This window comes from Pinus tabuliformis, chromosome 4_2 (genome assembly GCF_031772625.1).
Source record: "Pinus tabuliformis cultivar Carrire ecotype Pingquan chromosome 4_2, CPIR1, whole genome shotgun sequence".
NCBI lineage: Eukaryota > Viridiplantae > Streptophyta > Pinopsida > Pinales > Pinaceae > Pinus > Pinus tabuliformis.
Window position 1 is genome coordinate 1,115,443,745 of NC_142304.1, and position 27,821 is coordinate 1,115,471,565.

The 27,821-nt window shown below is 42.0% G+C and overlaps 1 protein-coding gene and 3 pseudogenes across 1 annotated transcript; all 4 read right to left on the minus strand.

Annotated features, from left to right (window-relative positions):
- LOC149173579 (protein CIA1 pseudogene) lies at positions 1-1,151 on the minus strand (annotated as a pseudogene).
- On the minus strand, positions 1,152-5,179 carry LOC149173580 (tropinone reductase-like). Its single transcript, XM_089426740.1, has 2 exons — positions 4,916-5,179; positions 1,152-1,499 (listed from the first exon to the last, which is right to left on the minus strand). The coding sequence occupies exons 1-2, from the start codon at positions 5,177-5,179 to the stop codon at positions 1,152-1,154; spliced, it is 612 nt and encodes a 203-aa protein (XP_089282866.1).
- Positions 5,180-5,255: 76 nt separating this feature from the next.
- Positions 5,256-6,407, minus strand: LOC149173581 (protein CIA1 pseudogene; annotated as a pseudogene).
- Positions 6,408-27,821, minus strand: part of LOC149173582 (tropinone reductase homolog At5g06060-like) — a 62,490-nt pseudogene continuing 41,076 nt past the window's right edge.

Consider the following 27,821-nt stretch of genomic DNA (forward strand, 5'->3'; position numbering starts at 1 on the left):
CTAAGAATCATCAGTGCTCTCACTAAAGAGCCTGATACAATCATCGGATGCTCCACTAGCAATAAGGCCGCTCCTTGACCAGTGAACTGAGAATATTGTTCGATCATGATATCCAGAAATGGTACAAAGATGTTTCCAGGGCCCACCATTTCCACTTCTCTCCGCGGGTTTATGCTTGTATCCCAAACCATCAACGTTAAGTCATCGCTGCAGGAGACCATTCTGTCTCCGGAAGAATTAAAAGATACCGCCCACACTGTTGATGTATGGCCACTGACAGAATTTCCCAATGTTTGCATGCATGCCCAGTCATCACCATCTCCATCCTCTGCCCAAACCTTGATAGAATTATCATAACTAGCAGAGACCAAAATGTCACGATTAGGGTGCCACTGGACCATCTTGACATCCTGTGTATGACCTTGCAGTACTGAAACACACTCAAACTCATTCCCTGGTTGAACATCCCAAATCCAGACAGACTTATCACGACCACATGTGGCAAGTAGCATACCAGACGCGCTCCAAGAAACACTTTTTACTTCATTCTCATGGCCCTCTAAGGAGGCAATGCATTCAAATTCACCACCAACATTTTCCAGATTGCAGTAGTTGCATCAAAACTTGCTGGTGCAGTTTTCTGGGCACGGTCCAAACGAATGTGGCCCCTGCCTTGTTTTTTTTATTTTTGCAATGTATATTGCACATTTCTGCCAATCCCGTTTTCCCCATGCATACTTTCTGTCAACAATATCAATCTCCTCTGATTCTGAAATGAATTTAGCATTTCTCATATTGCCATGCACTGTGTTATGCGAACCAGGGTGATCGATCAGAAGTCGGCAAAATTAGCCACAAGAATGACATCTTGTCTCACAATAATGTACAGCAACTTCATTAGTTGTATGAACATGGGGTCCTTCATGGCTCCTCTTGAATGCTGGTACCGGGACATAACAATCCTTTCGTAGACTGTCCTGCTCTGATACATGCTCATACTCGAAAAATCCTCTGCGCCCTTGGAATTTCCTTGTTTGGCGAACTAACTCCGTAAAAATCTCACATATTCCAGGCAACCTGAATTTTTCAGGGTAAACGTGCTCATTCCACCAAGCATCAATTTCGCCCTCTGTCCCCAATATAACAGGCATTCAATCATGAAGCCACACCAACGCCTTAGAGGAACGTGTAGTCAAAATAGTAAATGTAAAGAATATTCCTCCTTCAGAAACTTGCCATGTGTCATAAAGAGCTGCAGGTAGGCAAAGAAAAGCTACGAGGGATGAAACTTCATGAGGCTCAGCAAGACGCTTTAAAGGAGTACGATCAAGTAACACAAACTCTTTGTCTTCCAAGAGCTTCTCCACGGGTGATGTCTTGGTATGCCATGGTGCCACACAGATAACATGTATGTTGTCACTTGTCCACTCACATGCAAGATTTTTTGTGAGTTGGCTCATTGCTCCTTTGCTGGCTGCATATATGGTACCAGAGAATAGCTACAACACCAACAATCGATGAAATGAAAACAATGCTTCCCCTTTTTTGATGCTTTTAGTAGAGGATGTGACAGCTGAGATATATGATAAGCTGATTCAAAGTTGGTAGACATAAGAAATGAGAAATCCTCATATTTGTACCGACATTATTAATCAACATATTGAGTTTCCCATTGCAAAACGAAAAACATCTTTCAATCAGCTCCTCTTGTGCTGAACGAGATGATAAAACATAGACTGTACCATCAAACTGCAGCCCAGATTCCTTCCACTGAGTCAAACATTCATTAAAATCCTTCTCTGTACGCGAACATGTCATTAACAGTGGAAATCCTTTGTTCATTTATCTTGAAAATGTATATAGAATGGTTGCTTCTTCGCTCCATCCTTTTTCCACTCGTAAAACCCTTCAACTGACACAAGGCAATGATAGCTTGAAATAACAGAAGCCTTCTCATAACCGATTCTGATCGAGCATTGATTTCAAAAAGGACCATGGTTTTGAGACTTGAGTATGAAACAGAGTTTTGATGGACCTTCGTTGGTGATCATGAGAACCTGTCACAATAGCTGTGAGCGCAAAGCAAAATTACCACTGGAATGTTCCCCTTTAATGGAGTACAAGCCCACATATAACAACTTGACAAACCTCGTTTCCTGCAGTGTTTCCATCAATTCACTTTAAATATCTGTCATTTCCCAATTTCGCAGCGCAGCCAGTGCAAGGTCAGTGTTTTCGCTACGAAATCACTAAAACAGATGGCGCTGCGAAACTGCTAACGGATTTATGCGCCGCGAAAACACCCTGACTTTAAGCTAGGCTAAAATTTTTTTGGCAACAGACTTTTCAGTGATAACAGCGGCTCCACTTGGGATAGTGTGCCCTTGTGGTGCACTAAGAACATGCAGCTCCAGTGCCTTATCCATTTGTGACAAACAGAAATTTGCTTGACAAGCATGACTGTAGGAGAAAGAAAACTACATCTACTAAAAAAAAAACATGCTCAGTTAACCTTGAGCTTATTTGCATTTACCTCTACCTACCTACCCTAACCATTTCAACTTCCTTCTGCTCAATCAATATGAAATTTCCAATGTAGCCAATCCTCTGTTTTATCTGATACTTGGTTCCTTTGACTGCATCGGAAATCAGAGCCAATATGATAGTATGATGACCGCTGCCACTGAATTTGTCTCTGATCTTTATAGGAAAACTGAAAAACTTGAGAGTAAAACTCTTCCATGTAATCAGCTACAGGATCCCAGAATACATGATCAGCTTGATTTTTCTTGTAACTTTCTGGCTGTGCAAACTGACCTTCAACAATAGTGTGCATTTCCTCAAGTGTAAAAGAGAAAGGAAACAAGACTCTCTCCTTATGTTCTTCCATAGAGAGCTACTGAAAATAATGATCATGGTTATGAAAACTATATGCCTGAATTTGTCCTTCTAAACCTTCAATTTCTTTTTCAAGGTCCTCAGCAAATTCATCAAAAAATCTCATCCTATCTTCTGTCTTGCAGTCAAGGGATTTTAGATATGAGGACAAAGACAAAGAAAAATTTTCAACTGTTTCTCCATTACTACGATCATTATTCCATTGTTTAAAACTTTCAACTGAGGGAGAGTCTACCACCACCTCTGACCTATCTATCCATTCCTCCAAAAACATAAGCCATAAGACTTGAAATGACTTAACGGATTTGATAGGAAAACTTTCAATCCATTGTTTGCATTTCCCTTGAAGTGAATCATAGAATAACATAATGCAAACATCCTCATGTTTAACTCTAAGAAGCTCAGTAAAATGACAAAATTCTGTTATATGCTTCAAGGTTAAACTCAAATCTTCTCCATTGAATTTTGGACCATTCCTTAGAAAATATGCATCCTTGGGAAAATGATTTGGGAAACCATGAATTCATGAAAAATCTATGCATGCATACCTTGAAGTAAGAATGGTAGCATCTGGGTCCTTCATACCTCCAGTGGAATCACCATGAATGTATGACTTTCGAATTCTTCAACAATGGAGTTACCAAGGTAGTTTTGCAGCCTCGAAAACCTTCTGAGCTCCTGCTACCTTCAGAAGTTCAGCTTCAAACTTTCGGGAATGAGTAATCATCAGACTCTCGGCAGACGCACCAAAATGTTATCACAAAATCGGTACTAAGGGCTGCTACCTAGCAAGATTTCATGTAACTATTTCAACCAGACTTTAGACTAAGGATTAGCCTCCTTAGTCAGAGAGGGCTCTCTCACAGACTTCTGATAAGAATCAATTACAAAAACAGATGGCTAACTCTTTACACATTTTATGAAAATAAAGTTGGTTGGAAAAACAAAACAACACTTCTTCCATTGGGCTCATGGAGTCATACACTTCAGCAGTAGACTTTTAATCACTCAATCATAGAAGCCAAGGCATATAATGTTTAACACTCAAAACATTTCTCAAAAAGAACCACAACTCATAAATATACACAGGAAGTCTGAGCACTAGGTGAATTCAGAGTGATTGCACATTTAGTGAGCTGTAAAATATATAAAGGATAATGACAAAACTTCACACATTCTGAGCATTTAAACACTTGATGAATCTTGGGAAGAAAAAGTAATTCTTATATTACTGTCAAAAGTCTTCTTACACAAGCTGATAAAAACTCTGTTTTTTCATAAATCTCCAACCCCTCTTACATCAGAGTTTCTCCTATATATAGGAAAACAAAACTCAAACTACTTGAGTCTCCTCCTCCAGCATGAGGGGAGCTCGATGGCCTATCATTAACTAACCCTATCTATTTTTAAACAAACTTATTAAATACATAAAGCATTGTGCTGTAAATACATAGAGTCCTAATTACATTGAAACTTTAACTCCATCTCCTCGTGTGCATGTTGCCTTTCTTGAGCTTTGACACCTGTACATTTTCTGTAGTGGCCGAAATATATTGGAGAGGGATTCACTGAACGAGCTGCCTTGGATTCTAGCTGTGCAGATGACTCATTAGTTGGTGAAGATGTGTGCCCTGCTTTCACGGTCCCTGTCTTCCAACATTCTCCGAAAATTTAGCAGCATGTTCCCAATTCTTTAATAACTCAAAGTATGGAACGCTGCTACCAAACACCATGTCTCCAGATGAGTTGTAGGCTGTATTGATGTACAAGTGTCTCTCTTCTAACATTCCCGGTCAAACTGTTTATTCTGCATTGAAAAACATCACTTACAGCAGTTTCGTAGCGCGCTACGAAACTGCTGTGTGATTTAAAAAAAACACAGTCTTCCTCTAAATTCCTCACAAGATTGAATAGCTGCTGTTGGCTAGGCTTCACGGTTCACCATTTGAAGGATACTGCCATCGTAGACAAACCCACTAGTTGCAGCTGTTGCTATTGGTCATTATGGAAAAATTACCCTGTTGGTGGCTTCCTTTAGATTCTTGTCAAAATATGGGTATGGATTTGGATCACAGTATGCTGGAAGCTTTTCAAACTTCAAGAGAAGATGACGGAAACGTGATTCAAACCACCCTCTCCAACTCTGAAAATCATCTTCATCTGAAGCTGTAACATGGATTTGAATGAAAAAATCATAACTAGAGCAGAAAGGAAACCGTTCAAAGAGTACATTCCAGTCACCACTATTTGGCAAGGTGCTCCAATTTAACTTCATTTTCATTATTGCATCCCAGTCACATGAAAATTCTGACTTGAGTCTTTATAGGGTGCTTTTTGTAACATTGTAACTGCAGCAACTAAGAATCATCAGTGCTCTCACTAAAGAGCCTGATACAATCATCTGATGCTCCACTAGCAATAAGGCCGCTCCTTGACCAACGAACTGAGAATATTGTTCGATCATGATATCCAGAAATGGTACAAAGATGTTTCCAGGGCCCACCATTTCCACTTCTCTCCGCTGGGTTTATGCTTGTATCCCAAACCATCAACGTTAAGTCATCGCTGCAGGAGACCATTCTGTCTCCAGAAGAATTAAAAGATACCGCCCACACTGTTGATGTATGGCCACTGACAGAATTTCCCAATGTTTGCATGCATGCCCAGTCATCACCATCTCCATCCTCTGCCCAAACCTTGATAGAATTATCATAACTAGCAGAGACCAAAACGTCACGATTAGGGTGCCACTGGACCATCTTGACATCCTGTGTATGACCTTGCAGTACTGAAACACACTCAAACTCATTCCCTGGTTGAACATCCCAAATCCAGACAGACTTATCACGACCACATGTGGCAAGTAGCATACCAGACGCGCTCCAAGAAACACTTTTGACTTCATTCTCATGGCCCTCTAAGGAGGCAATGCATTCAAATTCACCACCAACATTTTCCAGATTGCAGTAGTTGCATCAAAACTTGCTGGTGTAGTTTTCTGGGCACGGTCCAAACGAATGTGGCCCCTGGCTTGTTTTTTTTATTTTTGCAATGTATATTGCACATTTCTGCCAATCCCGTTTTCCTCATGCATACTTTATGTCAAAAATATCAATCTCCTCTGATTCTGAAATGAATTTAGCATTTCTCATATTGCCATGCACTGTGTTATGCGAACCAGGTTGATCGATCAGAAGTCGGCAAAATTAGCCACAAGAATGACATCTTGTCTCACAATAATGTACAACAACTTCATTAGTTGTATGAACATGGGGTCCTTCATGGCTCCTCTTGAATGCTGGTACCGGGACATAACAATCCTTTCGTAGACTGTCCTGCTCTGATACATGCTCATACTCGAAAAATCCTCTGCGCCCTTGGAATTTCCTTGTTTGGCGAACTAACTCCGTAAAAATCTCACATATTCTAGGCAACCCGCATTTTTCAGGGTAAACGTGCTCATTCCACCAAGCATCAATTTCGCCCTCTGTCCCCAATATAACAGGCATTCAATCATGAAGCCACGCCAACGCCTTAGAGGAACGTGTAGTCAAAATAGTAAATGTAAAGAATATTCCTCCTTCAGAAACTTGCCATGTGTCATAAAGAGCTGCAGGTAGGCAAAGAAAAGCTACGAGGGATGAAACTTCATGAGGCTCAGCAAGACGCTTTAAAGGAGTACGATCAAGTAACACAAACTCTTTGTCTTCCAAGAGCTTCTCCACGAGTGATGTCTTGGTATGCCATGGTGCCACACAGTTAACACGTATGTTGTCACTTGTCCACTCACATGCAAGATTTTTTGTGAGTTGGCTCATTGCTCCTTTGCTGGCTGCATATATGGTACTAGAGAATAGATACAACACCAACAACCGATGAAATGAAAACAATGCTTCCCCTTTTTTGATGCTTTTAGTAGAGGATGTGACAGCTGAGATATATGATAAGCTGATTCAAAGTTGGTAGACATAAGAAATGAGAAATCCTCATATTTGTACCGACATTATTAATCAACATATTGAGTTTCCCATTGCAAAACGAAAAACATCTTTCAATCAGCTCCTCTTGTGCTGAATGAGATGATAAAACACAGACTGTACCATCAAACTGCAGCCCAGATTCCTTCCACTGAGTCAAACATTCATTAAAATCCTTCTCTGTACGCGAACATGTCATTAACAGTGGAAATCCTTTGTTCATTTATCTTGAAAATGTATATAGAATGGTTGCTTCTTCGCTCCATCCTTTTTCCACTCGTAAAACCCTTCAACTGACACAAGGCAATGATAGCTTGAAATAACAGAAGCCTTCTCATAACCGATTCTGATCGAGCATTGATTTCAAAAAGGACCACAGTTTTGAGACTTGAGTATGAAACAGAGTTTTGATGGACCTTCGTTGGTGATCATGAGAACCTGCCACAACAGCTGTGAGCGCAAAGCAAAATTACCACTGGAATGTTCCCCTTCAATGGAGTACAAGCCCACATATAACAGCTTGACAAACCTCGTTTCCTGCAGTGTTTCCATCAATTCACTTTAAATATCTATCATTTCCCAATTTCGCAGCGCAGCCAGTGCAAGGTCAGTGTTTTCGCTACGAAATCACTAAAACAGATGGCGCTGCAAAACTGCTAACGGATTTATGCGCTGCGAAAACACCTTGACTTTAAGCTAGGCTAAAAATTTTTTGGCAACAGACTTTTCAGTGATAACAACCCCTTTCCTACGTTGATCTTGGGTTGAGAAAATGGAGTCTACCAACCAAGGAATTCCCCTTGGAGGAAATCCTAGTCCCTTCTCCTCTTGTGGAGATGTTGGTGCACCCCATATGGCCACATTGTCACTTCCAGGACTGACAATTGGTTTGCCTGTATGGCTCTTCTCAACCTCTATCGTTCAAAACACCACCATTCCTGAACAATCGAATCAGTAATTAGATGAGTCCAGAGTTGCCCACCAACCTTCTCCTTCATCTAATTATTCCTCTCTTCCTTCCTCTTCACTTGATGGGGCTGGTAAAGCCAAAAGTCAGGTTCCTAAGGAGAAGAAGGAAAAGAAGAAGAAAGAGAAGAAGGAGAAGGAGCCAAAGGTGAATGGGGGAAAACGAGTGTCGTCTAACGAAAATCCACACACTGCACTGACCAGGCCTAAATCGCCATGTGTCATTTGCAAAGGAGACCACTTTCACAGAGATTGTCCTTGCATCCCTCAGATATTAAGGGACTGGTCTCCTAGATTGCACAACCCGGTGTTGTCAACCTCTGATGATCATGTTGAAAGCACACCGTCAACTAGTGAAAGTGAAGTCCCAGGACAAAAAGGAAAATATAGATTTCCTTGTAGGCTGTGCGAAGGCGATCATGTCGTACACCGTTGTCCCTTCTTAGACGAAGCCAAAAGAGTTTTGGATGATCGTCCGGTTTCACCGTTACGACTTCCTCCTGGATATAAAAAAACTCTTTCTGAGTCCGTCACTAGTTGAAAATCCGGCTGGCCCGCTGTTATAGACATTTTTGTTCCTTACAGCATTGAGCATGAAATGTCCATAATCTAAGGGATCTAAAGTCCCTAAACATGTTGTTCCTACCCCTAGAGGAACAAGGCTAACAAAGCACAGCAATTCACAAAAGTTCTCCACCAGAAACTGCTCAAAAACAAGTCAATTCAGGATCAATTCAGTGGCTCCACTAGCTGTCTGCGCTAAATGTCAAAGCCAACACTGGCTACCTGCACTGAATGTCAAAGCCAACACTGGCTACCTGCGCTGAGCAAGAGTTGACATGTGGCAAGTTCATTCCACGAGGTGTCAAAACCCAGGAAGCTTCCAAAATCTTCCTCAATGACACTTGCCTCAGGGAATTCGACTGGTGATGAGTAAGAGGTTCCAAATCTCCAAGTGGAAGCAAGAACCTCCAAGTGGAATCAAGAACTAACAGAGGGAGAGGACACTAGTCAGATCTCAAGCTGACTCATCCTCTCTCCAAACATCTATATATGGATCTCGCCTCCATGAGATCTAGAGGCTGGAATTTTGTTATTGCAAAGAATTGTTGTTGGTTTGAGATTGGAATCATTGGGTGCTTAATGCTTTGAAGGGGGTGAAGATAGGAATTCCATTTGCTGGGAAGGAGATGCTGGATTGGAGCCCTCTGGGTTGTATCTCTTCCTGAACCTTGTTATTCATCAATAAAGCTATCTTGGTTTCTCCTATATACTGATGTATCTTTGATGTATGATTGCATTAGTATGTTTGGTTTATTTCTAATCCTGAACTAGTTATGAATATGAATCCATGTCTTGTGTAGTGTTCTCTTCTTGTGATCTTGCAGAAACCTCTTGAAGCTGGGCGAGCGAGAAAGCAAGTAGCTGGGAACTCTCCAAGAGAAGAGAAACCGGATCGAGGGACAAACGGAAGACACCGGTTAGTCCATCCATCTCTCTTCATTCTTAATTCATAAAGGAAGAATACTAGAATAGCTGTCTCTGTTTGTTGCTAAGGCACTGTCACACCTTAGGTGGATAGGATCGTCCTGCATAGGCATTTTTCCCCACAACAAATTGGCGACTCCGCTGAGGAGATCTGTTTAGTCATTTTATTTGTGTTTCTATCATTGTTTGTTTCATAGACTCGATAGCAACAATCGAACTACATCTGCTATTCTCAGATGCAAAGTAGACAGTTGCTGCTTTGATCCAATCACTGGACTTGTCTATGATCTGAACAAATGGACTCACAAATGATTTGATGATCCTTTGTGATAGATCTTAGTACTCCCTCAAAGCATCCCTTTGATTGCACCTTGCTTGTTGCCTTGATTTGGCCTTAAACAGTAGATTAAATAGCAATCTGTGACCCAGAACCAGTGAGAAACAAGAGTTTCTCCTTCAGCGCAGACCCTGTGAAGGGATTCTACATTTCAACGCAGGTCCCGTGAAGGCTACCTGCGCTGAATGTCAAAACCCCTGTGTTGAGGTTGAGCTGAACCAGTTAGGCCTTGTGCAGCTGGGGTTCTCTGCTCTGTTTTGCCTTGTTTTGATCTCTGATTTTTGCAGCCTGTAACCAGCATAGGTACCAGTCTGATAACTCTTTTTCTCTGCTTAAATTCTGCCTCTTTTTGTACAAAAAGACTGTGAGTGTTTTTATGTGTTTGTGGCATCATTTGCAGTTTTCCTTTGCATGAGTGAAATAATCATCCTGTAGCCCTTGATTCAGATCTGTTGATTGTGGTCTTAGGAGAGAGTTTATTGGCTGTTTGCAGTTAATTATACATTTACTCTTGCTTATTGGTTTGAGTTTGTCCTTTTTAAGTGTCAAAACAAGTATTCATTTCGAAAATCGTTAAGTGTTGTAATCTCTTCTACCCTCTCTGATTTCGAAAAAGTAAACTTGTTTGTATTTGTCATTTAAAAGCGAATTCAAAGTTGTACGAAAAGCTTTCTTTGTAGGCATCAATACTAAGAAAGCGGAAAACAAACACCTGCATTGTGCATTTGCATCTTGATAGTTTGCATGTTTGATTTAGGAAAAGTGCATTAGAGTGTGCTGATTGCTCTTTGAGAAAAGATGGTGTCTTTCTTTTCCCTTAGTAGCTAGGATTTTCAAAGTTGAAAAGATATAAAGCTTGCTTATCATCTTTAGACTGCATTTAGGAATTCTATCATACATCTCGTGGTGAACCTCAAAAGGCAAACTTCTAAAAAGATCAACCTAAAATAAATTGAATGAACTTAACAACGCTTTGCAACATAACGCACAACATAGAGGTCTAGGCTAGAGACGTGTTCCGGCGTCGTAAAGCCTGGTGACTGTCGATCTCGTGGATGGTGGGTGATTCCTCCTGAGGGATGATAGCGCCAGTACGGATTGTGCTCCCACGTACCATCGCGTATATATTGGGAGACCCATATAGGCATAAAACCTTTATCCTTAGGAAGCCGTGTCGGTCGCCCTACTAATCGCAATGCACTGAACACAGCATTCAGGAAGATCGACCGCCCATACCCTAAAAAGTATTCTGCGGTTTTGCGAAAAGTTTGGCACACCCTCTGCCTATAACTCCAGATCAGTTCCTTTTGGTCTTTTTCAGACTCTATAACGGAAAAAGTCCATCCGAGCATTTGTCACTTCGGGCTCGTTAAAACATCGAAGGAGACTAGAGTCATCTTTAGCTTTTTCTCGACTCTTTAAAATTGAAAAAGCAAGTTGTGTCTAAAGCATCGTTAAAATTTATTATAAACGGAACAATCACCCCTATTCCCGCGTTGATCTTTAGGTTGAAAAAAAAAATGGAGCACACCAACCAAGGAATTCCCCTTGGTGGAAATCCTAGTCCCTTCTCCTCTTGGGGAGATGTTGGTGTGCCCCATATGGCCACATTGTCGCTTCCAGGACTGACAATTGGCCTGCCGGTCTCACTCCTTTCAACCAATGTCATTAAGAACACCACCATTCCTGAATAGTCGAGTCAACAGTTAGACCAGACCAGAGTTGCCCATCAGCCTTCTACTTCATCTAATTCTTCCTCTCCTCCTTCCTCTTCGCTTGACGGAACTGGTAAAACAAAAAACCAAGTTCCTAAGGAGAAGAAGGAAAAGAAGAAGAAAGAGAAAAAGAAGAAGGAGCCAAAAGCGACTGGGGGCAAACAAGTGTCGTCTGAGAAAAATCCACACACAGCACTGACTAGGCCTAAATCGCCATGTGTCATATGCAAGGGAGACCACTTCCACAGAGATTGTCCCTGCATCCCTCGGATACTAAGGGACTGGTCTCCCCGTTTGCACAATTCGGTAGCGTCAACCTCTGATAGCCATGTTGACTGCTCACCGTCAACTAGTGAAAGTGAAGCCACAGGACAGAGAGGGAAAGCTAGATTTCCCTGCAAACTGTGTGAAGGCGACCATGCCATCCACCATTGTCCCTTATTAGACGAAGCTAAAAGAGTTTTGGAAGATCGCCCGATTTTACGAGCGCAACTTCCTCCTGGATATCAAAAACTCCTGCCAAGTCCTTCACTAGTTGAGAACCCAGCTGGCCCGCCCAAGTGGTCAGCCGAAGCACCTATCATTGAAGATGAACTGTCTGAATCCATACCTGACGAAAGTCAAAAGGTTAAGGCGGCAGTTGACCCAGTTTTGCCTTCAGAGGCTCTATCTTCGAATGATACCATCACAGAAGAGAATAAAGATGACACCATCCAAATTCTCTTCATCAACACAGACTCCGACGAACAAGGGGGCAAGTCGCCCATTCCTTTATCGCAGGAAGGAACTTCGTCAGAGTCATACCCGGCCGTCTATTCGGTCCCACCACCAAGCAACCTAGTTGTCTCGTTCGACTGGAACCAACTAGGCAGACCCCGTTTGCCAGCAAGCATACCATTCAGAATTATCGTTCAAATATACAGAATGGTAATGGCTGGAACTATCATTGATAAGGGGGCATATGTGAGTATCCTTTCCTCTATTGCTTGGAAAGCGCTTGGTTCGCCAACGCTTTTGCCTAAAATGAGAAATCTGACAGGATTTGATAAAGGAACCAGTTGACCTTTAGGGATCCTCCCCAATGTGCCCATAACATTGAAAGGGAAGACCGTTCAAATGAACGTGATGGTCGTTCAAGGACCCTTGGATTATAACCTACTCCTTGGACGAGACTATATATATTGCATGGGAGCCATCGTCTCCTCACTCTTTAGAGTAATGTGTTTTCCGCATGAAGGAAGAGTGGTCAAGCTCGTGGACCAACTTTCATTCCCCGGATCACGCATCGCAAATAGTCATGTACCATCCCTAAATGGTCTCTTCATGGAAGAAATGTCTCAACCCACGGTCCGTCCTCCTGATGAGCGTGAGTAATCCGGGAGGATATGACTGGACCCCAGGGGGCATGCGTCCTGGTCTGCTTCGGCAAGAAAACTTTGGGTATAGGGTAGGTTTCCGCAGGAGAATATGACTAGTCCGTACCCCTTCTGTGGTTGTAAGAGGGGTTGTTCTAGAATAAGATTCTTTTGTCAAAGTTATGTGAGAGGGCGGGCATCGTCACTCACCTTTGTTTATCTTGGTAGACACCGCCGAAGAAGTGTTTTGTTGAAATAATAACAGAACAATCTTTGGGTAGCCTGAAAGAGGTAGGCCTCTCCCGGTAAAACAAATGTTTTATTGGACATAAGAAGGGGTAACCTTGAAATCATACTTTATTCCTGGGGGCATGCAAACCTTTTGGAGTGCAAGCAAGGGGCAACTATTTATTTTTTAAATTTTTAGGTCCTCCCTTTAAACCTGTAGGTCTAACCCTTTAAACTCGTAGGATTAGTCGTTTCCGAACTTGCATGAAGAAAGGATCCGGAGCAAAGCTTTGTGAGATGAAGCTCCATAAAAAATAGAATCTTAATGAGACATTCTTATCATATGACTGGATTAATCGAGAAGTTTTAGCACACAGTTCATGCTCGTTAAAAAATAAACGCAAGATCCGAGCAGTTTTAGCGCATAGTTCATGCTTGTTAAAAAATAAACATAAGACCGAGCAAATGTTTCCACCTGTGTTTAACCTCGTTAAAAAATGAACTATCCCGGTAAATAACCACTGTGAATGTAATATCATCATCCATTAAATCCTTGGTCGTGTTTGCACCGTCACCTACACTTTTCCATTGGCCGATCGTTCACCTCCATATGTTTGTTTACCCATTTTGAGGAACAACTGCGAAGAGTGATTTCACCTAGCCATCCTTGTGACACTGCCGTGATTGGAAAATTCCAACCCGTACCTGGAATCAGCTGCTAACCCGTTTTATCACTCGTTCCTCAAAAGATGAGTCTTCTTTAAGCTCTTTTCATCTGACTCGTAAAATATGAAAAGATTGCCGAGTTTTGGCCTTCCAGCTCGTTAAAGCGATCGGAAGTGCTATCCCTCCTCTAGATTTTAATCTTTTTGGACCTGAGGGATTATTGCACAAAAAGATCGAGCGCTTGTTTTGTTCGGCTCGTTAAAACTATCGAAAACTCATCCCTTCTGTATTGTTTTATAATTTTTTGGACTTAAGGGATTAATGACGAAAAAGGACTTTTGGAGTTAACTTTATGTACCTTTTTAGACTCTCTAAAAATGAAAAGGACCGAGTTATCTTTGTCGTTAGACTCGTTAAAATCATTAAATAGCGACAAACTTGTCTTTAGACGAGAACGAGTTTCACTATCGCTAGGCTCGTTAAAACATAGCGATGGGCTTGCCCGAAGGGCAGGTTATAGAACAAGCATATGTTATCCTCCTCAAGCTTGACAAAAATAAAGAGGTACTGGTCAGCAATGACTGGGGAAAAATGGGAGAAACTCAAGAAAACTTTGATGGTAGCAAGTCGCTCTTGAACATGACACTTTTCCTCCGTACCACAATCGGGTTGGGTTGTTTCATTCACCGGTCACATCACCATGGTCTCGCCATACCATCCATATTTGGGGTAATGCTACCAATCCATCACATCAGTGTCGCCATATGTTAAAGAGAAGTCGTTCGGAAAAGTCAACCGTGTCCCATCCACTGCCATACATTATCCTTCATCCTTTCATGACCGCCACCCTGAATCATATGTCACAGATCGTTTTCACCTCCATCAAAATCATTAGCTCCATTCCGTGTCATTGATGTGGGATTCATTAAGGCCCTCCTTTGATGGATCACTTCTTGTCGACATCAGCTCATTATCCAAGAAGTTGATCTAGGAACAACCCCTTCAGTACTTTGAAGCTTGCATGCCTCAATGGCAAGTTTCTCACTTCCGGCGACAGGTATACATCAATGACCTTTGACCGAAATATTTTGCGTGGTGTTCGACGTCAAGTCCTTTATTCACACCACGTGAATTGTACTGCAGTACCTTGAGGGTCATTATCATTATCGGTGATTCCTCTCGCGCTTGTTAACGGTTTACCTCATTGACTGGTAATCAAGCGATGTCTTTCCATGTTCGACTTCAGAACATTTCTCACATGTATCAACTTGTACTTAGAGTGAAGATCGAATGAGTTTGAAGACCCCGGATCTAGTTTCATCCATCCGGGCTGCGATATATATTCAGGAAAGATAAAGACATTGACATGTACATCATTGCAGTAGATAATCATCCTACTCAAAGGATGATAATTTCATCAAAATTATTAGTCTACCATCAGACGATTGTCTGTTCTATGTACAGAAAAATGAATTTATAAAGCTGAGCATGGGAATGCCGACCACAACTAGATCATGAAAGCAGTATGAAAAATAATGTATTGTATTGTATCTCGTTACAGGTCTCCTCCCAGCATTGGATGAACTTCGGATCCTCCTGATAAAGCATTTCACCCGAAAAACGGCCTCATACTTTAGGGGGCAACTGTTATAGACATTTTTGTGCCTTACAGCATTGAGGATGAAATGTCCATAATCTAAGGGATCCAAAGTCCCTAAACATGTTTGTTATAGACATTTTTGTGCCTTACAGCATGAAGCATGAAATGTCAATAATCTAAGGGATCTAAAGTCCCTAAACATGTTGTTCCTCCCCCTACAGGAACAAGGTCAGAAAACCACAGCACTAAATATCAGTTCTCCACCTGAAAACACTCAAAAACAAGCAAATTCTGGATCATGTCGACTGCTACACTGGCTACCTGCACTGAATGTCAACTGCTACACTGGCTACCTGCACTGAATGTCAACTGCTACACTAGCTACCTGCGCTGAATGTCAACTCCAACACTAGCTACCTGCGCTGAACGTGTTTGGACATGTGGCAGACTCATTCCTCAAGGTGTCAGAGCCTAGGAAGCTTCCAAAGTGACACTTGCATCAAGAAATTCGACTGGTGATGAGTAAGAGGGTCTATATCTCCAAGTGGAAGCAAGAACCTCCAAGTGGACTCAAGAACTGAAGATTAACTGAAGTGGGAGAGGACACTAGTCAGCTTCATGCCAGCTACAAGCTGACTCATCCTTTCTCCAAATCTCCTATATATAGAGCTCTCTCATGAGGTCTAAAGAGGCGGGAATTTTGTGAATGTAAGGAAGTGTTATTGGTTTGTGCATAGAACTATTGGGTGATTGCTTTGAAGGAGGTGAAGAGGAGATTTCTTTCTGTTGGGAGGTGTTGCTGGATTGGGCCTCTTATGGTTGTAACACTCTCAGAATTTTACTTCTTCCATTAATAAAGTATTTGAGGTTCTTCTATATTCATGTATCTTTGTGGCGTATTGACGCTTGTATATTTGATTTATTCTAATCCTTGAATCAATTATGGATGTATGCTTCTTGTAGTTTCCATTTCTTGTGCTTTTGCAGGATCTTTGTGTAGCTGGGCCAGTGAAAGAGCAAGGAGCTGGGAGCAAGCAGCAAAGAGGGAAGATTGGATCAACCATTAGCGGAAGACAACAGTTAGTGGATCCCTTTCTCCTCTCTCTTACATCTCATAAAGAAGTAATCTTGAATAGCTTTGTATTCAGTTGTTGCTGAGGTACTATCACCCTTAGAGTGGGATAGGGTCATTCCATATTGGATACTTTTCCCAACAACAAATTGGCGACTCCACTGGGGATCGTATCTTGTTGGTTGTTTTTGTTTTTGCTATTCATTTCATAAACAAAGGGAGTACCGAATCGAACTGCATTTGGATCTTTCAAATGCAAAGTAGAGGGCAGCTACTCTAGCTCAGTTTCTGGGTAAGTTTATGATTTGAAAGAGCTGATCCACAAGGACTCTAATAAGCTCTTAGTGATAGCTTTTCATCGTCCTGGTCATCCCTTAGTGTGTCCTTGACTGATAGCTTCTGATTTGGCCAAAAACTGTGAATTTTTTAGCAATCTGTGACCCGGAAACTGAGAAAAACGAAAGTTTGAATCTTCAGTGCAGGTGCTGTGAAGGCAGTCTGCATTTCAACGCAGTTCCCGAAGGGGCTACCTGCGCTGAATGTCAAACTGACAGTGTACCACCTGCGCTGAACCAGTTTTGCCTAGTGCTACTGGGGTTCCCTGCTGTTCATTGCCCTATTTTCACCCTTGTTTTTGCAGCCTGTTACCAGTCAATGTACCTATCTGAAACCAACTTTCCTTGCCACTATTCCGCCTCGGTTGTATAAAGAAACTGTGTTTGTTCTTTGTGTATTCCTTGTATCATTTGCAGTTTCCCATAACGAAAGTGAACTAGTCTTGCTGTGGCCTCTTAGGTCTAGACCTGTGATTAAGTGTCGTTTTGATCTTAAGAGTTAGTTTATTTGCTGTTCATAGTTGATTGAGCTTTTGCTTTCGTCATATGGTTTGAATTTATATATTTCTAGTGTCGAAACAAGTAAATATTAAGGTGTCTTTTGATTTTGGACAAGCTTGTTTGCTTTCACTTGAAATTGAATTCCAAATTATACAACATCTTTCTTTTTGTATCGCACCAACATTAAGAAAGAGAAAAGAAATACCTGCATTTTTCATTTTGCATATAAGTTTGTATGTTGATTTAGGGAAAAAGTGCATTAGTGTATGCTCTTTGATCTGTGTGAAAAGATGTTGTCTTTATTTTCCCTCAGTAGTTAAGATTTTCATAAGTCGAAAAGATTGAAAAAGCTTGCTTCTCATCTTAGACTGCATTTAGGAATTTGTATCAAACATCTCGTGGTGAACCTTGAAAGGCAAACTTTAAAAAGATCAACTTAAAATATATTGAATGAACCTAACAACGCTTTGAAACATAACGCAAACACATAGAGGTCTAAGTTAGAGACGTGTTCTGGCGTCGTTAAACGTAGTGACTGTCGATCTCGACAAAGGTGGGTGATTCCTCCTGAGAGTCGATGGCACTAATACGGACTTGTGCTCCCACGTACCGTCGCGTATATATTGGGAGACCCCTATAGGCATATATCTTTTATCCATAGGAAGCCGTATCGGCCGCCCTACTGATCGCAATGCAGTGAACACAGCATTCACGAAGATCGACCACCCGTACCGTAAAACGTATTATGTGGTTTTGCGAAAGGTTTGGCACACCCTCTGCCTAGATCTCCAGAGCAGTTTCTTTTGGCCTTTTTCAAACTCTATAACTGAAAAATTCCATCCGAGCATTTCTCACTTCGGGCTCGTTAAAACATCGAAGGAGACTAGAGTCATCTTTAGCTTTTTCTCGACTCTTTAAAACTGAAAAAGCAAGTTGTGTCTAAAGCGTCGTTATAAAATTTATTTTAAGCGGAATAATCATCACCTTTCCCTCGTTGATCTTCGAAGTTAGTCCACCACAAGTGGAAGTTCCTGTAGAATCGCTAAGAAATCTTTTGGATAGACTAGATATGTCTGAACAACCGTCGACATCTAGGACTGTGTCGTCCGACACAACAGCAGCAGAGCCTCCTGCTGCTACTCCAACGATGTTCGCTGGTATACCATCTGTTCCGGCAAATTGTCAACAACAAGCCGGAGTCCAATCAGGGAAAACGACATGGTTAGCTCCTATTTCTTCATCTGGATTATCATCTGGTATTTCTTATGTTGAAACTCAACAAATTGATCCAATGTGTCTTCAAAGGCCAATTTACCCTTTAAGTACTGGATTTCCACCATATGGAGGGCAGTATGCTCTTTCATTGTTCCCTCCCAGAGAACAACCATATGGGAGTTTACAACAAAGTTCAGGTCAAACTGGAATTACACCCAGCAGTTGGGTACCAATACTGCCTCAACAACCAGGGGTTGTATATTCAATGCAACCAGTACACCCTGTGTCAAATATTCCCACCATACCTGCTATAGTGAATGTGTCGCAAGTACAAGCTCCACCTGTTGTATTTCAACCCCAAGTTTCTCAAGTTGCAATACAACAACCTCTTGTCTCAACGACTCAATCACAATCTCAGGGTAGTGCCTTCTTATCTGGAGTGACTCAGGCTCAAACACATACTGTGACTCTTCATCCCGGTCAATCATCTAGTATTGGTCAACAGCAAATGGTCCAACAACCAGAGCTGGTTCAATCTCAACAACCGCCATTCCAGCAATCATATCAAAGACCTGAGCAACAAGTCTTTGTAAGTAATGGGCAACCATACTATAATGGTTATGCCCATCAACCTTGTCAAAGTTGCCAGCATTATGCTGGTCTGCAAAGACCCATTGCTCAGGCGATACCATCTTATCCTGGATATGCTTCGCCTAACCTGAACCAACAGTTGCCCTTTGTAGCAACTCTAAAATTACCAGATCTAAACCGGCTGACGAATGATCCAATTGCTTATGCCCCTTGGTGGCCAGCGATTCCGCATAAACTTCCGTCAGATATTCCTAGATTTAATGGAAATCCGGGTGAAGATCCGTCGAATCATGTGATGACATTCCATCTATGGTGTTCATCGAACACTCTGAATGATGATTCGATAAGACTTCGCCTCTTTCAGAGGACGTTAACGGGTCCAGCGGAAAAATGGTACATTGAATTGCCTAGAGCTTCGTTCGACAACTTCAGTACCTTAGCCACAACCTTTTTAACCCATTTTCAATTACCGATAAGGTATGAAACGGGAACAGAACTCCTTACCAACTTCAAACAGATGACTGCCACCCACATATCTGATCATATACATGAGTGGCGACGTCGTCGTAGGATGGTAAAAACGTACATTCCCGATAAGCTATTAGCTGAATGGTTTATCAAGTCATTACTTCCTGCCATCACGGAAGATGTGGCAAAGGGGGGGTCATAACGGAAGAGCAGGTTATCGCTCGTGCGCAATATCTGGACTTGGTCTATACTCAGTCCGGCACGCTCTACGACAAAATACCTGACGCCCCTAGACCGGAATTCTCAATTCCTCCTCCTCCTAAATCAAACAATGACTCTCACGCCGGCGATGGCGTGATTGGCAAGCACAAAATTTATAGTCAAAATGCAAATGAAGAACTTCTTGCCTCAGAAGTAAATGCCATGTCGACCGACAAGGACAAACAACTGAAGCAACCAGGGGGTAAGAAGAAAAAGAAAGGGAGAAAAAGGAAACCCCCAGCAGGGTGTCATATATGCGATGAGGATCATTGGACGAAAGATTGTCCACATATAGCTGAAGTTAAGAAACTCTTTAAGAGTTTAAAAACCCCAGCAGTATTGACTGATCCGTTTCCTAATCCAGGTCAAAATCTGGTTGCTAATCAAAATGCTTCCCGATCCCAAGTGCTTATGTTGTCTACCTCGAAGCATCAAAATAATGCTTTGACGAGGAATAAGGATTACAGGAATCCAAAGCTGTCGGACAACAAGGCTAATGAACAACCTAGTAGTTCGACAACAACTTTGACCGAAGTTGTGCCACCCATCATCTCTGAGCCAATAATAAAGTCGCAAAAGGGAGCAGTACACAAATCGACATTTAATCCTTGTGCGAAAATAGCACAGATAGAGGACCTGGCCCAATCGCCGTCCGTTATGTCGACACTTGAGGTACCACAAAATTGCTTCTCCCAAGAACAAGATTTATTATCAGCAATAGGTGGAATTGACCCAATGGATTCCAATCTTGTCGCCTTTGATCATAAAGGATATGACCCTCAGTTACCAGCTCAACTAGCTTTCCTTATTCAAGTGAAAGCCCTCAACAAAACTATTCATCGAACAATTATTGATGAGGGGGCATCTACATGTCTTATGTCGATGAGTTGCTGGAAAGATTTAGGCTCACCACCCTTGTCGAAATCGTCAACGACGTTAAAAGCATTTGATGGACGATCATACACTCCATACGGGATTTTAAGTAACTTGCAAGTTGAACTGGGGGGCAAAACAGTAGGAATTGATGTTGAAGTAATTGATGGAAACCTCGATTACAACATCCTACTCGGAAGACCATGGATCTATGCCATGGCCGCAGTTGTGTCGACCTACTTCAGGAAGATTGCATTTCCCTTCCAAGGAGGAATTACAATCGTCGACCAACAAACTTTTCTCCACAACAGTTCACAAGTTACGGGAAGCATTCCAATGATCCATGGAAGGAATCATTTGCTCCAAAATATCGGAGTAGGTCTCCTAAAAGACCCTGCCTTAATGGGTACTTTTGCCCTACCGCCCCCAAGTAATCTGGCGGAAGTGGCCACAGTGGAATATGAAACCTTCTATGTCTGATGGATTTGGACTCTGAGGACGGTTCTAATCTTGTGTCAACCTCATTAAAAAATGAAACAAATCCCCGAGGAAAACCTTCATTCCAACCACCGAGTTGAATGCAATGAAGCTTGGGGGGCGTGCACCTCGATTTGCATTATTATGCTGGGGGCATGCAAACTTATCTCCGAGCAGTTTTAGCACATAGTTCATGCTCGTTAAAAAATAAACATAAGATTGAGCATTCAAGCTCATTAAAAAATGAACATACCCCGGTAAATAATCTCTGTGATCGTAAATTTATTAGCCATAAAAATCCTTGGTCGTGTTTGCACCTGCCACCTCCATTCCATTTGGCCGATCGTTCACCCCCATATGATTGTTTACCCATTTTAAGGAACAGCTGCGAAGAGTGATTTCACCTAGCCATCCTTGTGACACTGCCGTGATTGGAAAATTCCAACCTGTACCTGGAATCTGCTGCTATCCCTGTTTATCACTTGTTCCTCAAAAGACGAGTCTTCTTTGATCTCTTTTCTTCTGACTCGTAAAATATGAAAAGTTTGCCGAGTTTTGGCCTTCTAGCTCGTTAAAGTGAATGGAAGAGCTATCCCTCCTCTAGATTTTAATCTTTTTGGACCTGAGGGATTATTACACAAAAAGGTCGAGCGCTTGTTTTTTTCGGCTCGTTAAAGTTATCGAAAACTCATCCCTTCTGTATTGTTTTATACCTTTTCGGACTTAAGGGATTAGATGACGAAAAAGGAATTTTGGAGTTAACTTTTTGTACCTTTTCAGACTCTCTAAAAATGAAAAGGACCGAGTTTTCCTTGTCGTTAGACTCGTTAAAATGGTTAAATAGCGACAAACTTGTCTTTAGACGAGAACGAGTTTCCCTATCGCTAGGCTCGTTAAAACATAGCGATGGGCTTGCCCGAAGGGCAGGTTATAGAAAAAGCATATGTTATCCTCCTCAAGCTTGACAAAAATAAAGAGGTACTGGTAAGAAATGACTGGGGAAAAATTGGAAGAACCTCAAAGCTTTAATGGTAGCAAGTCGCTCTTGAACATGACACTTTGTCCTCCGTATCACATCAAGTTGGGTTGTTTCATTCACCGGTCTCATCACCATGGTCCTCGCCAAACCATCCGCATTTTGGGTAATGCTACCGATCCATCACATCAGTGTCGTTATATGTTCAAGAGATGTTGTTCAGAAAGAGTCAACCGTGTCCCATCCACTGCCATACATTATCCTTCATCCACCCATGATCGCCACCCTGAATCATATTTCACAGATTGTTTTCACCTCCACTAAAATCATTAGCTCCGTTCCGTGTCACTGATGTGGGATTCATTAAGGCCCTCCTTTGACGGATCGCTTCTTGTCGACTTCAGCTCATTATCCAAGAAGTTGATCTAGGAACAAACCCCCCAATACTTTGAAGCTTGCATGCCTCAATGGCAAGTTTCTCACTTCCGGCGACAGGTATACATTAATGACCTTCGACCAGAAGATTTTGCGTGGTGTTCGACACCAAGTCCTTTATTCACACCACGTGAATTGTACTGCAGTCCCTTGAGGGTCATTATCATTATTGGTGATTCCTCTCGCGCTTGTTAACGGTTTACATTATTGACCGGTAATCAAGCGATGTCTTTCCATGTTCGACTTCAGCGCAATTCTCACATGGATCGACTTGTACTTAGAGTGAAGATCGAACGAGTTTTGAAGACCCTGGATCTAGTTTCATCCATCCAGGCTACGATATATATTCAGGAAATATAAAGACATTTGATATGTACATCATTGCAGCAGATGATCATCCTACTCAAAGGATGATAATTTCAGCAGAGAATTATCAGTCTACCATCAGACGATCGTCTGTTCTATGTACCAAAATGAATTTATAAAGCTGAGCATGGGAATGCCCGCCTCAGCTAGTTCATGAAAGCAGAATGAAAAATAATGTATTGTATTGTATTTTATTACAGGGCACCTCTCAGCGATTGAATGAACTTCGGATCCTCCTGATAAAGCATTTCACCCGCTAAACGACCTCATACTTTAAGGGGCAACTGTTATAGACATTTTTGTGCCTTACAGCATGAAGCATGAAATGTCAATAATCTAAGGGATCCAAAGTCCCTAAACATGTTGTTCCTCCCCCTAGAGGAACAAGGTCAGAAAACCACAGCACTAAATATCAGTTCTCCACCTGAAAACACTCAAAAACAAGCAAATTCTGGATCATGTCGACTGCTACACTGGCTACCTGCACTGAATGTCAACTGCTACACTGCCTACCTGCACTGAATGTCAACTACTACACTGGCTACCTGCGCTGAATGTCAACTCCAACACTAGCTACCTGCGTTGAACGTGTTTGGACATGTGGCAGACTCATTCCTCAAGGTGTCAGAGCCCAGGAAGCTTCCAAAGTGACACTTGCATCAAGAAATTCGACTAGTGATGAGTAAGAGGGTCTATATCTCCAAGTGGAAGCAAGAACCTCCAAGTGGACTCAAGAACTGAAGAATAACTGAAGTGGGAGAGGACACTAGTCAGCTTCATGCCAGCTACAAGCTGACTCATCCTTTCTCCAAATCTCCTATATATAGAGCTCTCTCATGAGGTCTAAAGAGGCGGGAATTTTGTGAATGTAAGGAAGTGCTGTTGGTTTGTGCATAGAACTATTGGGTGATTGCTTTGAAGGAGGTGAAGAGGAGATTTCTTTCTACTGGGAGGTGTTGCTGGATTGGGCCTCTTATGGTTGTAACACTCTCAGAATTTTACTTCTTCCATTAATAAAGTATTTGAGGTTATTCTATATGCATGTATCTTTGTGGCGTATTGACGCTTGTATATTTGATTTATTCTAATCCTTGAATCAATTATGGATGTATGCTTCTTGTAGTTTCCATTTCTTGTGCTTTTGCAGGATCTTTGTGTAGCTGGGCCAGTGAAAGAGCAAGGAGCTGGGAGCAAGCAGCAAAGAGGGAAGATTGGATCAACCATTAGCGGAAGACAACGGTTAGTGGATCCCTTTCTCCTCTCTCTTACATCTCATAAAGAAGTAATCTTGAATAGCTTTGTATTCAGTTGTTGCTGAGGTACTATCACCCTTAGAGTGGGATAGGGTCATTCCGTATTGGATACTTTTCCCAACAACAATGTTGTTCCTACCCCTAGAGGAACAAGGCTAACAAACCACAACAATTCACAAAAGTTCTCCACCAGAAACTACTCAAAAACAAGTCAATTCAGGATCAATTCAGTGGCTCCACTAGCTGTCTGCACTGAATGTCAAAGCCAACACTGGTTACCTTCGCTGAATGTCAAAGCCAACACTGGCTACCTGCGTTGAGCGAGAGTTGACATGTGGCAAGTTCATTCCACGAGGTGTCAAAACCCAGGAAGCTTCCAAAATCTTCCTCAATGACACTTGCCTCAGGGAATTTGACTGGTGATGAGTAAGAGGTTCCAAATCTCCAAGTGGAAGCAAGAACCTCCAAGCGGAATCAAGAACTGACAGAGGGAGAGGACACTAGTCAGATCTCAAGCTGACTCATCCTCTCTCCAAACATCTATATATGGATCTCTCCTCCATGAGATCTAGAGGCTGGAATTTTGTTATTGCAAAGAATTACTGTTGGTTTGAGATTGGAATCATTGGGTGCTTAATGCTTTGAAGGGTGTGAAGATAGGAATTCCATTTGCTGGGAAGGAGATGCTGGATTGGAGCCCTCTAGGTTGTATCTCTTCCTGAACCTTGTTATTCATCAATAAAGCTATCTTGGTTTCTCCTATATACTGATGTATCTTTAATGTATGATTGCATTAGTATGTTTGGTTTATTTCTAATCCTGAACTAGTTATGAATATGAATCCATGTCTTGTGTAGTGTTATCTTCTTGTGATCTTGCAGAAACCTCTTGAAGCTGGGCGAGAGAGAAAGTAAGTAGTTGGGAACTCTCCAAGAGAAGAGAAACCGGATCGAGGGACAAACAGAAGACACCGGTTAGTCCATCCATCTCTCTTCATTCTTAATTCATAAAGGAAGAATACTAGAATAGCTGTCTCTGTTTGTTGCTAAGGCACTGTCACACCTTAGGTGGATAGGATCGTCCTGCATAGGTATTTTTCCCCACAACACCCGCTCAAGTGGTCGGTTGAAGTGCCTATCATTGAAGATAAACCATCTGGATCCATACCAGACTAAAGTCAAAAGGTCGAGGCGGCAGTTGACCCGGTCTTGCCTCCAGAGGTTTCATCTTCAGATGATACAATCACTGAGGAGAACAAGGATGACACCATCCAAATTCTCTTCATAAGCACAGACTCCAATGAACATGGGGGCAATTTACCCATTCCTTTACCGCAGGAAGGAAGTTCATCAGAGTCGTACAAGGCCGTCTATTTGGTCCCACCTCCAAGCAACCTAGTAGTCTCCTTCGACTGGAATCAACTAGGCAGACCCCGTTTACCAGCAAGCATACCATTCCGAATTATCGTTCAAATATATAGAATGGTTATGGCTGGTACCATCATAGATGAGGGGCATTCTGTGAGTATCCTTTCCTCCACTGCTTGGAAAGTGCTTGGTTCGCCATCGCTTTTCCCTGAGATGAGAAATCTGACATGCTTTGATAAAGGAACCAGTCGACCTTTAGGAATCCTTCCCGATGTGCCCATAACATTGAGAGGGAAAACCTTTCACCTGAACGTAACGGTAGTTCAAGGACCCCTAGATTACAATCTACTCCTTGGACAAGACTATATTTATTGCATGCGAGCGATTGTCTCCTCACTCTTTAGAGTAATGCGTTTTCCGCACGAAGGAAGAGTGGTCAAGCTCGTGGACCAGCTTTCATTTCCCGGATCACACATAGAAAATAGTCATATACCATCCCTAAATGGTCTTTTCACGCAAGAAATGTCTCAATCTCTAGTCCGTCCTCTCGATGAGCGCGAGTAATTTCGAGGGATATGACTGAAACCCAGGGGGCATGCATCCTGGTCTGCTTCGGCAGGAAAACTTCGGGTATAGGGTAGCTTTCCGCGGGAGAATATGACTAGTCTGTACCCCGTCTGTGATTGGAAGAGGGGTTATTCTAGAAAAAGATTCTCTTGTCAAAGTTATGTGAGTTGTCGGGCATCGTCGCCCACCTTTGTTTGTTTCGATAGACATCGCTGAAGAAGTGTTTTGTTTGCACTGCGAATAGAACAATCTTTGGGTAACCTGTAAGAGGTAGGCCTCTCTCGTCAAAACAAGTGTTTTGATGGAGAGAAGTAGAGGTAACCTTAAAACTCTGTTTTATACCTGGGGGTATGCAAACCTTTTGGAGTGCAAGCAAAGAGCGACTATTTATTTTTTTAAATTTTTAGGACCTCTGACCCTTTAAACTCGTAGGATTGGTCGTCTCCTAACTTGCATAAAGAAAGGATGTCGGGCAAAACTCTAAAAATTGCCGTTTTTATATGAGAAATTCTTATCATATGACTGAATTAATCGAGCAGTGTTACCGCGAGGTTCAAGCTCGTTAAAAAATAAACCTAGACCGAGCAAATGTTTCCACCCGCGTTTAAGCTCGTTAAAAAATGAACTATTCCCTGCTAAATAACCACCGTGAATGTAGTACTTCAGCCATTAAAGCCTTGGTCGTGTTTGCACCGTCACCTCCACTTTTCCATTGGCCGATCATTCACCTCCATTTGATTGTTTACCCATTTTGAGGAACAGCTGCGAATAGTGATTTCACTAGCCATCCTTGTGACACTGCCGTGATTGGAAAATTCCAAACCTTACCTGGAATCAACCGCTACCCATTTTATCACTCGTTCCTCAAAAGTCGAGTCTCCTTTAAGCTCTTTTCAACTGACTCGTAAAATATGAAAAGATTGTCGAGCCATTGGCCTCTCCAGCTCGTTAAAGGGATAGGAAGTGCTATCCCTCCACTAGATTTTAATCTTTTTGGACCTGAGGGATTATTACACAAAAAGATCGACCGCTTGTTTTGTTCCGCTCGTTAAAACTATCGAAAATTCATCCCTTTTGTATTGTTTTATACTTTTTCGGACTTAAGGGATTAGATGACGAAAAAGGAATTTTGGAGTTACCTTTACATACCTTTTCAGACTCTCTAAAAATGAAAAGGACCGAGTTATCTTTGTCGTTAAACTCGTTAAAAAGATTAATAGTGACAAACTTGTCTTTAGACGAGAACGAGTTTCACTATCGCTAGGCTCGTTAAAACATAGCGATGGGTTTGCCCGAAGGGAAAATTATAGAAAAAGCATATGATATCCTCCTCAAGCTTGACAAAAATAAAGAGGTACTGGTCAGCAATGACTGGGGAAAAATTGGGAAGAAAACTCAAAGAATCTTTATTGGTAGCAAGTCGCTCTTGAACATGACACTTCCACTCCGTGTCCTAGTCGGGTTGGGTTGTTTCATTCACTGGTCACATCACCATGGTCACGCCATACCATACACATTTGGGGTTAATGCTACCAATCCATCACATAAGTGTCGCCGACATGTTCAAGAGAAGTCATTTAGAGAAGTCACCTGTGTCCCACCCACTACCATACATTATACTTTATTCTTTCATGACCGCCATCTTGAACCGTATATCATCAGATTGTTTTCACCTCCATCAAAATCATTTGCTCCGTTCCGTGTCATTGATGTGGGATTCATTAAGGCCCTCCTTTGACGGATCACTTCTTGTCGATATCAGCTCATTATCCAAGAAGTTGGTCTAGGAACACCACGTTCAGTACTTTGAAGCTTGCATTCCTTAATGGCAAGT

Coding starts and splice junctions, on each gene's coding strand:
- LOC149173580 (XM_089426740.1), bottom strand. CDS start 5,179: ATGAAAATGAAGTTAAATTGGAGCACCTTGCCAAATAGTGGTGACTGG. Junction 1,500..4,915: donor TAAAGGAAGCCACCAACAGG/GTAATTTTTCCA, acceptor TTGGTGTTGTAG/CTATTCTCTGGTACCATATA.